Source organism: Enoplosus armatus, chromosome 15, assembly GCF_043641665.1.
Source record: "Enoplosus armatus isolate fEnoArm2 chromosome 15, fEnoArm2.hap1, whole genome shotgun sequence".
Classification (NCBI taxonomy): domain Eukaryota; kingdom Metazoa; phylum Chordata; class Actinopteri; order Centrarchiformes; family Enoplosidae; genus Enoplosus; species Enoplosus armatus.
In genome coordinates, this window is record NC_092194.1 from 19,112,196 (window position 1) to 19,124,016 (window position 11,821).

Here is an 11,821-nt window from a genome sequence, read left to right on the forward strand (position 1 = left end):
CTGTTTCATAACTGAACTAACGGGGGGACACAGCTGTAAACTGAGACACACACACATCCTGCGTGTTCTTCCCATTTAACACTGTTACCCCCCCCCCCCCCCCACACACACACACACACACACACACACACGAGGAGACATTAAACAAGTAGGCGTGCATGTGTGTGTGTGTGTGCGTGTGTCTGTGAGCACGTTGCATACCAAGTGAGAAAGTCAGCCACAAAAGAAAGCATTGAAACTTTGAGTGCACGCGGTCGGTCACCTCCATGTTTTTCCTTCATGGATCTGCAGACTGATCTTTGAACCTGGTCTACCTCAGATAGTCCCGATAGATCACTCAGACCACATCAGAAGGGGGACCGCTGCTCCCGAAAAAATAAGTTAATCAGGCTGCAGACGTTAAAAGGACAAACCCGGTTTTTCTCTCGGACTCTGTCATGGATGTGATTCTGGACTGCGGACAAACTCCAGGGACATCAGGACTTGTGTGTTTTGAGTGAAATGCTTTCAGAGATTCATTAACTGAAGGAAACGACTCTTAAAACCCAGATATGTTTAACTTAAGATGTTTTATTTCGTGCCTGTTGGTGTTTATCTCAGAGTCTCAGAGTACTCATGTGGCTGGGCGGGATGCGCAGAGCTTTCTAGACAATATTTTACGATATTATGGAGAAAATAAAACCATCTCAACGGAGAATCTGGATGATTTACTGCTGCTGATCTCAGCCAGGAGACCCGCGTCAATGAATGAAGAAAATCCACTGGCAAACCAAGAGGTGAGCACATGAACTATTTATATTTATTACTGTTTTTATTACTGTTTAAACAGATTAATGGTCATTTACCGAACCGCACAACACTCATTGCTTACAGTGTAACATGTAGTTTTACCCAGTTTATAAGGCTTATTTATGGAAATCTAAATTTAGTCGTAAATTAAATTGTTGTTGACATTGTATAGTAATAAATACTGTAATAGTGCCTGTCTAATATTATAAATAATCTGTAGGCATTTGTAGGTAAATGATTGGGCTAATTGATGTAATTAATGCATATTTTATGTCATATTTTCCATTATTTCTTTGTTTTGTCGCTAATAGTTTTTGCTTTTTGATGTAACTGATACATTTAAAGATGCAAGAAAGCCCTTCTGTATTGAATTAGGTTGAATAATCACATTAAGCTACATGCTTTACCTTTGCTCTTCTCTGCTTTACAGTATGATTAGGCTAACTTCATAATGAATGCCATTAATGGTTCCTGTTTTATCCCCTGCCATTAATAATAGTAATAAAGCTTTATATAGCACATTTCATGCAAAAGATGAAATATACATGAAGAGAAGACAGATGCAAGAGCATTAAACAAAGCAGGAAGACGTCTAATAACGCCCTCCTGCCCCTCAGTGTCCCTCTGCAGAGCAGATCTTGTCCCACTTCGGGTTCAGTAATATCAGCCAGCTGACTGTGGGACATCTGGGGAGGATCTGTCCCGCTGTGTTGACCCAGGTGCTGCTGCCCTCCTGCCCCTACACCGCCCCCAAGGCTCTGCTGCCTCTCGACCTCACTGGTGAGTTGCTTCATCACAACGTTGGTTTATTTGTTAAGACCCCCGCAACTCAAATAATTCACAAGTTCATGGGAGGGTTTGTTGCCTTGAATTAGATCTGGCAGTGCTTTAATCCTCGGTGTTACAAACCTGGTTCAGAACTTGCAACAACTAAGAAAATCCACAAAGGTATTTATTAAACTAAGGATAACAACTGATTGTGAAATATGGGAATGTTAGGCATCAGATGTGGGCTTGGGGGGGGGAGTCGAAGTAAAGGAAAATAACACAAAAACAAACTAAAGCGAAAGCCACGTGGAAGGCGTCCTGGCTGCTCCTGGGACAGCAGGTTCAGCCAACCAGCTCTGACGTCCTCTCCTGAGACAGACACTTGTGACCCAAAGAGATTATTATTACAGTCACTGTGGGTGGGAAACGCTCATTGAGGACAGTGGCTGCCAATCGGGTTTTGCTTGTAAACCCTAAAAAACAAGAGGATGTGTGTTGGCTGAAGTTTCCCTTGATTCAGATGTGAAGTCGAGGGTTCAAATCCGGCCTGTCAGAGGTCTTTTCTTCTCTCTGTCTCTGATCTGTCCTATTTTTTTTACAGCAGAATCCCCGATAACAAACGACTAAAACCGATGACACTGAACAACAAGCTTTTCTTTATAGACTCTTTTACTTTTTCATCACTGCAAGAAGCAAATGACAGGAGACATAGTAATTCAGTTCATCACATGTTTTTAGATTATTACGCTTTATTGACTACTGCTAGAGTTACTACATAAAGTCAATAAACTAAAGTCTGGTATTTTCCAGGTCTTGTTAAGTTTAAAACTTGTATGTTTTATCTTAGTTTACATATGGTGTCACAATCCTAGTTTTTCCCAGTTTTTGTTTCCCCACATTTCCTGATAATATTAGGAATACATTTCATCCACAGAATAGCTGTTAAAATCAAATCAGGAAATTAGGATATGGAAAAAGAAAGGACAATTGATCCTACTTTACATTGCAAATTAATCTAATCTAATTTTGTAGCTTTTCTGGAGCTTTCAATCGTATCACACAATCTTCCCTGTTGCCCTCTTGTCGTGGAATGTATTTTTCTATTTTTTGTGCATTTTAAGGACAAGATTTAAGATTGTTTAGTCAACTGCTGTTTTAAAGGTCAAGAGCAAACTTTCAATGTCAAGTCCCGAAAGAGCTCAGAAGGAAGGAAAGAAATGAAGGACATTTGAACATCTACGCTGGGCTAAACTGGGCCAGTTCCATCTGCTGAAGAAGATCGTGTGACACGATCAAAAGCTCTGGAACTGTTACTAAACGGACCCCGTGCTGAGATTGTTTTGCTGTTTCCAAGGTCAAGAATGAAATTTGAGTCTGAGGCTACTTCTGTCTCCAGAAAGCAAAACTGGAAACATTTAAACATGGAGGTTTAATGGATGTTCAGACATTTGTCTTGAGTAGATGTACAGTATGTGGACAGAGAATTAAAGCACATACGGACACAATATGGTGCAAAGACAGCAGGACGTCTCTCTGACCTCAACCTCTGCTCTCGTCCCCTTGTGTCCTCGCACAAGTCGATAAAATGTAGATCAAAAAAACGAATATTTAGGGTTTCATTCCACAAGGTTTTACTGTAGGAGTAGATTTGTAATATGGCTCAGTTACTGGTAATCTGAAGTCCTCACTTTGTTCCTAACTAGTCTATGGGTGTCCTGGTGGATCCTCATGTTTGAATCTGGACCTTTTGTCGCAGGTGGCCACCCTCTGTCTCCCAGTCTAACTTGTCTGTCTTCACTCACGACTGTCAAAGTCAAAAACACCGTCACCTCCTGTGGAGGAGCCTTAACGCTCCACCATGTCCTGGATTGACTCACAGAGCCACTGACCTCTCAGATTCACCGTCGAACAGTCCTCCTCGTGCTGTTGACACAGTTACAGCCAACTGTGACTGTTGTTCGTGTGTTGTTCATGATGCATGCTGTTTCTTCAGCGGCCTCGTGAACACAATTTCTCCTCTGCAAATAAATAGTGTTGCGTCATTTGTTGAGTTAAACATCTGTTTGGAAACTCTGTTGGAAACAAAATGTGGGTTTTCAAGTTGGAAACCTTCCAGCGGAAATGTCTCCATCATGGAGGTGCTTTTTTTTAATTTTCTGCCCAAATAATGTCAAATTATATAAGATAAAATAAGATTTTATTGATCCCCAGAAGGGAAATTCAGTTGTTGCAGCAGCACAAGGACTTACATAAGTACAGATAATTAGAGAAAGTAAAAAATGAGTAATTAGAGGGATATGAATCAAAAATAAAAATCATAAAAATATAAACTATACAAATTACAAGGCTGAGAGTGACATAGTGGTGTCATAGCAAGTCTAGTATATGTAAACAGCTTACACCAGAATAATCTATAATATGATTGGAATAATGACAGTCAGCGTTTGTCTGTATTGATATAGAAATATAGTATGCAATGTAATAAAAACAGACTGTATGTCATATTAACATTATATAGAATAATACAGTACAGTATAATATAATATGGGATATAAAATATAAGGTGAAATGTTGTAATATAGTATAATATAATATATAGTATAGTAAAAGCAATATAACAGAATATAAGATATAATAGTATGAGTAGAGTGTAGTATATAGATGCCTTGATAATGGTCTCTGTAGTTGAAGATATATTTAGTTTCTATCACACAGAAAACACTGAGTCGTGTGTGAGTCAGCTCAGTCTTTGTTTGCTCACCAGCTAGGAAGCTAATTAAACAGTGTTCACTAGCCACTAGCTATACATGCTAGTTCCCATGCTAATATTTACTCTTAGTACCAGCAGATACATTTTGCATATTAAGCTTTCACTGAAATATCATTGTTGAGCCAAAACTAATTTTGCTCATGTGTACAAGAACTAGATATTTTCATATTTATATTTTAAGACGTTTATGAAAACAGTCAGATGTGTTTAAAGACCCTGAAAAATGTGGCTTCAAATCTAGTATTTCTCCGAAACATTAAATGTTCATGACTGGATTTCATTAAATTTCATATACTGTTTATTAAGAGTTCAAAGACTCATCTAATCTGATCCATCAGGACTGTGTGGGGCGCAAAAACCCCTCTGTCATGTAAAATAACTAAAACTATTCTAACTTTGGCAGATAATTGTGTGTTTAAGTATAATCCTATCACTAATAGTAAGAAGCTGATTGAGAAAATATGTTTATGTTTATTTTATATGTTTAAAAAGCGACAGTGATGCTCTCAGCTGTGAGCCAACTGACAAAATCTATGTGACTAATCAACAGACAAGTTACTCATCAGTTATCAATGAGACAAACAATGAAATTAACCATGTCTGACTTTTCACACCAAGAAACACACTTCAGTCACTGTTATCTAAGAGCTGGATTACAGAGACTTTGGCGCCCTGAGTACAGCCTTAAAGGCAGCAGTTACTCAGCTTGTGCACTGCCCCCAGCTCCTCTTTGTTTATGTGGGGGTCAGGTCCATGGTTAGCTTTAGGGTCTGCTAAAATTGGCAAAGGAGGCAGGATTTTAAATGCAGCCTGAAAGGATGTCCTGACTCTTAGACTCAACTCAGGGAAAAAAAAAAACTCCCAAGACAGCGAAGGACCTCCAATATGGCCACCAGTAGATGTCCTGCATGACCCTAAATCCTCTACATTCAAAAGTAATTTGCCCAGTTCTTAAAATCTTTTACATTTGTCGTTTTAAACACATTTCTGAGAAAAGTGGCGCAGCAGCAACAACAGTTTGTTTTTGATTAATAGAAGAATAATTGGTAGAAAAGATGAGAACATTCAAGTTAGATGATGTCTCTTCCCAAAAAGGATGCAGGAACACCACAACAATGAGCCTAAAACATTAAAGCTGTAAACAAAACTTTAGCATTATAATGTTAAGTCACTGTTTATCCTTAATTTCTGCCCTGACAGTTTGGGGTTATGGGTTTCTGGCGGTCACTGTGATCAACCTGGCGTCTCTTCTTGGTCTCCTACTGATCCCCTTCGCCAAGAAGCCTTATTTCCCCAAAGTGTTGACCTACTTCATTGGCCTGGCCATCGGGACGCTCTTCTCCAACGCTGTGCTCCAGCTCATACCAGAGGTTTGTTAGCAGTGGAGCCACCAGATCAAGAAGGTCCATGTTTTGAAGATGTTTTACTGCTTCATAAGGGGAGCTGTCGTGTACTAACATGCCTCTCACGTTCTCCTGTTGATCCACAGGCCCTGGGGTTTGATCCCAAATTGGATAACTATGTGGCAAATGCAGTTGGAATATTTGGAGGGTTTTATATCCTTTTCTTCGTGGAGAAGATACTGAAAATGGCTCTCGGGGCTGAGCATGAGGTAAGATAAAAGTGCAGTGAGTGAGTTTAGGTGCAAAGCACTTAAATTTTATTGCATCATTTATTCCAGTTGTATAACTGCCAGCGAATAGCTGGTTTATTGGCTAATTTTCTTTAAGTGACTACCATCAGGGCAATTACACTTTTATGTCACGTACATTATTTGCTAATATATATCAATTATTAGGGGTCAGGGACACGAGGGTCACAGATTGTGACCTACCTGCTAAACTAACGTCCCATCAGCCTCAGCTGTATTTTGTATTTAGTGTAATTAGCAACTGTTAGCATGCTAACACGCTAAACTAAGATGGTGAACATGGTAAACATTATACCTGCTAAACATCAGTATGTTAGCATATGTGTCTCTCTTGTCCTCAGCATGGCCACAGCCACTTCACTCCCGCAGAGCCGCCTCAAGAAAACTCCCTCCACAACGGAGACATACTGGAGAAAAAGGACTCCATCGTATTGACCAGCATCAACACCATCGCCGCAGACAAGAGCAGCCCAAACCCCGAACCTCCACACACAAACGTGACAGCTTCTGAGGTACCAGTGCCGTCGCCACGTCATCTCTAACGGTGATAATATACAGAGGCTGAATTAAACAGTACATTATACTTGTATTTTACTTTAAAGTCCACCTCTTGGGATTGATCAACTCTCTCTACGCACATGTCACATTAACCTAGAGAGCAATCAACCTTGTACTCAATAATTTTATCTAATGAGTAGTTAACTCTTGAGATAAGTTTGTAGAAACACTCAGTCTTCCCTGAAGTCTTATCTTTAAGTCATTGTGTGCTTGATAGAGATTTGCTCCTCACCACGGTTCACTATCACTGACACACCTGACAGGAATTCATCATGGACATGGATTACTGTATTTAAAACATCTCATCAGTTGTACGGGTGTGATTTACAGTGTTGTCAAGCAAAGAGTGAAATTGTGCAAATGATATGGCCAGTCAAAATGTGTCCAAAGAAGATGAAGCCCACAGAAAGAGGTTGTACTTTAATGCAGTTATTTTGTTTTTCTAATAAGCTCAGATGTTTAGCTTTTGCTTAAGAGTAATTTATTGAGCTGTTATCGGTGACACAGGGCGATTAGAGCCGCTGTTAATATTTAACAGTGAAATCTCGCGTGTCCTATGGAGGAGTCTGGCTCTGAAGGGATCAAAATACTAAACAAACAGACATGCCGGTGTCACAGACGGATCAAGCAGCGAAACCGAGCTGAAGGCCTCAGTTCCTTCCCCTCATGCTAAATGCTGGAATTGTCTGACTTGAGCACAAAGACTCCTTGTTTGGCTGCTGCTAATAAAAGGGGCATTTTGTCACAGCAGAGTATCCTCAACCGAAGCCCAAAGGCTCTGTTTATGTCCACCTGTTCTCAGGTTTCCCATTAAACACACTTGCGCCATTATATCTGTAAGTGAAGAGTTCTGCTGCAAATGCTGCACGTCCATTTAGGGAAAATATTTCCTGTAGTTGATTAATCAGTATCTGTTGCGTTTTGTGGATCCAAGATGGACATGCCTGGCTGATTAAAGCCTTTAGTGAGTAAGATTTCCTCAAAGTCTTTATTTTTAGCCATGCTAGTGGAGCCATGGTTCTTTGGATGGCAGTGACTGGTGGTCAGTCTGTCACCGCTTTGGTCCAACTAAGAGGGATTGTTGTGAAACATTTATTCAGACATTGCAGGTCTCCAGAGGATGAATCCCTTTGGTGATCCCCTGACGTACCGCTAGCACCACCATGAGGTTTTGTGTGAAATGTCTCAACAACTATCGGATGGATTCCCATTAAATTTAGTAGTGGACATTCACGTCCCCCTCAGGATGAATCGTTATAACTTTGTTGATCTCTTGACCAAATCTAGCACCATCATCAGGACGAGATTTCAGAAGACTCCTCAGAGGAGGTGGACCAGTAAATAGGCAATGCCAATCAGTGCCACCATTACATAGTTTCTCCACCAGAGACCACTGACAACTTCATTTATCAACTGTAAAATGGCCCTCTAAGTAGGTATCTCGGTCACAAGGTCCTCAGCCTTACCTTGTGTGTGGTGATAATCAGCAGCTGTTAACATGCTGACATGCTGATGTTAGCCTCAGAGCTGCTGGCATGACTGTAGACTCTTTGTCTTGTTTAAAATCGAGATCCATTTTTGAATACAGCCGTTTAAAAAAACAAGCTTTTGTCTCTGCAGTGATGTGCAACCTAAACGTGTAAGGTATTAAAGCAATCACGTCCAATCTTAACTTAAAATCTGAACATTTGTTGTGCTCTAGTTGGTAATATTGATGAGAAAATACCTTAAGCAAGATGTTCAACTTTGTCCTTTATTTTCTGGATGATTTGAACTTTGGGTTCTAAACATAGAGATAACATTGTGTGTCATCTTTGCGGCTCGTTGACTCCACATGTTATTGTTTGCATACGACTCTTCCACATTACGATCAAACAGCAGCACGAGTATGCCTTTAACCTGTCCTGTCACTCCTCCAGGACGTCCAGGCGTCTGATGTGATGTGCTACTGGCTGCGAGGGCAGCGCATCTCCAACATCAAGACGGTGGCGTGGATGATAACGCTGAGCGACGCGCTGCACAACTTCATTGACGGTCTCGCTATCGGTGCCTCGTTCACTGTGTCGGTACTGACGGGGTTCAGTACATCCACCGCCATTGTGTGTGAGGAGTTTCCCCATGAGCTGGGTGAGTGAGTCTGTTATCCTGTTCAACCCCATGTGGGCTGGTGGAGATCCCAGAGTCCCCAAAGACATTTCAGGTTGAACTTTGGGGAAATGTGTATAAAATGACACAAGACATCACATGTTTACACACTTCAAGCCATTTAAGGGGAAATTAAACAAAAAGCAGGTTATATCTCAAACTAAAAGGGCCATTTAGCAATCTATGATCTTTATCGACCTCTACTGACATGCTACAGAATTGCACAAAAACCTTTTATCTTCTTTGGTGTGTTTCAACTCCCCACACTTATAGATGTATATAGTGCTTGAATTGTTGTTGACATAAAGGTGTTAATTCAACTCAAAGGTTATTTTTGAGGCTATTTCTTTCTGATGTTTTTGCTCTTCCATGTATGTAAACGAGGTGGACAATATTAGAAACACCTTTGAATATTAAGTCCAACACAACACCATAGTTTCTGTTCTTCTGGTCTCTTAAATATGATGCTACAGAGAATATGCTTTGGACTTATCTTAATAACACAAGTGACATAACAAAAAGGCATTTTTCAGCTTTAATGAACAGCTGATGCAGGGTAGACAGGAAATGAGATAGCTCTAGCTTCTAGCTGGAATCAAAGTGGGGACATTGTGGTTATATGGTCTGCGTCTTATCACTCGCTCTGAACATTCAGCTACCAGGACGCCTGCAACGCACCTTTTTTCTAAATGAAAATGCACGTGTTTGCTAATTATTACTCAGCAGAAATGTCTGCTGAAGAAGGAATAATGTGTATTTCTACAGAAAAGATGGACTCATGTTACTATGAGAGCGAGGCTTCTAGCTGAAACATGTTGAAAATGTCATTCCTGTATAGTCTTATCCAACACCTCGTAATTATTTTTTGGTTTGGGCTACAAGTCTTACGAATTGCACTTTTAAACTCAAACCTAATGTTTGCAAAAATGATCCACAGAATGTTTAATTGACGTCACATTTAGCTTGTTTTAAAACCATGGCTCGCTGTTTGCTTTGTTACAGAAATAATGTCAGTATCTTTGTTTCAAGTGAAGTCGAAAGCATAAAGATAAGCCGTTATATTACAAACTATTTTCCAGAGCAAAATGACACACATTGCTTTTGATATAATGTTCAAACTGCCCATTATTGTTGTATCAACCTCGTGTTTTGTTCCCTCTGCAGGCGACTTTGTTATCCTGCTGAATGCTGGTATGAGCGTCCCACAAGCCATTTTCTTCAACCTGCTGTCAGCTGTGTCGTGTTACATCGGTCTCGTGTTCGGCATCCTGCTCGGGAGCAACTTTGCCCCCAATGCAATCTTTGCCATCGCAGGAGGAATGTTCCTGTATATTGCACTGGCTGACATGGTGAGTTAGATTACGCCACCTGAGTTACAAGTGCAGACTGCGGTTCATGTTTGCATTTTTATTTCTGCAAATCTTCTTTTAGTGTTATTCTATATATTTGTTATTGTCAACAGATCCCATGAAAGTTTCTGACATCCCTTCTCTGTCTGTGGCACTCAAGATGAAAATCTTTAAAATCTCTCATCTGTTTTCAGGAAAAAACACACTGTACACTACCTGCCCAGCACCAAACAGAAATATCAGCAGAAATATTGGACTTACATTCATTGGGTGGCCTGAAACACGACTCCAAATGAATGCTAATGTTGCTCTATGCCTGTAAATAGGCAACTGTTTGCTAACATATCAACTTTCTAGAGAGATACCACGTCAATGTTGTGTTTGCAGCTTGTTGTGCTGCCCCCAAGTGGCCAAAAATATAAATGAATGCTAGTTTAAAGGTCCCATGTTAAGCTCATATCAGCTCTATATTTTTATTCTGGGACTTCACTTGAGTAGCTCTGCATGATTCACAGCTCAAAAAAGTCCTGATTTATCTTATACTGGCTCTTTATGCAGCCCGTCAGTTCAGCCTCTGTCTGAAACAGTATTTACATAGTACCCAGAGCTGCTTTGTAATCAAACAAGACAAAGAAATCTCACTTTCTACAATATGGGACCTTTAAAATTGAGCAAAAATACGTCCTTTTGTTATTTAAAATAGGCTCAAATGTTCTAAAACAGCTGGGCACTGTCCGTTTTAGGAAACATTTCTCAAAAAAGAAGTACATTCAAAATAACACCAAGTCAACTCATCGAAGCTGTGAGCACTTCAAGCAAGCAGAGTGATTTTTCTTTTACCGTCTCAGATTGGTTCATTTTAATAACTTAAGAGGCCTAAAGATATCCTAAAAAATAAACATGATTTTATGGAGGAGAAATTTTTTTTAGTTCTTAACTTGTTACTCGACTCTCGACCTCAGGCTTTGGGTACAAAGAGAATTATCGATGGTAGGCTCAATTCATTCATGGAATTTGTTGGCAATAAGAAAAAATGTCCTTTTGATAAAATGATGACCTCTTTTTGACTCCCATCAGGCCCACCGTAATTTTATCAACATCAGCAGTCAACATCTTTTCTCCAGTTTCATCACATGGGAACTAAATAATAATTGTAGCTCACACAAACCAACTGATTCATACTTCTTGTTTGTATACTATTACTTCCCATTATGTGTTGTACTGTTGAACAATACGGTCATTGTATTTTGTCTGTGCGAGAGACAGACATCTGATTGTCATTCTTCATCTCAGTTTCCAGAGATGGACAGCATAGCACGGGAACAGAAGCGGACATCCACCAAGATCATCTTCTTCCTGATCCAGAACGCAGGGCTGCTCACCGGGTTCACCATCATACTGCTGATCACCTTGTTTGCAGGGGAGATCAACCTGGGCTAGAGGGGAGGCGAGACAGAGGAACACAAACTGGAAAGAAAAATAAATAAAAATATGAGCTGCTTCTGTTTCTGCTCACAGCTCACTCAGCTGGGCAGGAAAGTGAATATAAAATGAATGTTTTGTACAAACAAAACCAAATGTTTAAAGGAAAAATAATGCTTTTATATCTTTTGACTATCAATTTAGTGGGATGTTTACTACGTATAAAAAGGGAAAATCTTTACAATCATTTGATGTATGAACTCTAGTCAAGACAATAAATTATTTTTTCAGTCTTCATATAGTGTGAAACATCTTACATTTACAACCTCACTGGTGCTGTAGTGTAAACTAACATGAGCTGTGTTATTG

At 39.9% G+C, this 11,821-nt stretch overlaps 1 protein-coding gene across 1 annotated transcript; it reads left to right on the forward strand.

Moving 5' to 3' along the window:
* Positions 1–551: 551 nt before the first annotated feature.
* slc39a8 (solute carrier family 39 member 8) lies at positions 552–11,470 on the forward strand. Its single transcript, XM_070920474.1, has 8 exons — positions 552–776; positions 1,407–1,569; positions 5,528–5,697; positions 5,817–5,939; positions 6,320–6,490; positions 8,456–8,663; positions 9,846–10,030; positions 11,324–11,470. Exons 1-8 carry the CDS (start codon positions 552–554, stop codon positions 11,468–11,470), a joined length of 1,392 nt encoding a protein of 463 aa, XP_070776575.1.
* Positions 11,471–11,821: the final 351 nt, after the last annotated feature.

Coding starts and splice junctions, on each gene's coding strand:
- slc39a8 (XM_070920474.1), top strand. CDS start 552: ATGTTTAACTTAAGATGTTTTATTTCGTGCCTGTTGGTGTTTATCTCA. Junction 5,698..5,816: donor TGCTCCAGCTCATACCAGAG/GTTTGTTAGCAG, acceptor GTTGATCCACAG/GCCCTGGGGTTTGATCCCAA. Junction 6,491..8,455: donor CAAACGTGACAGCTTCTGAG/GTACCAGTGCCG, acceptor TCACTCCTCCAG/GACGTCCAGGCGTCTGATGT.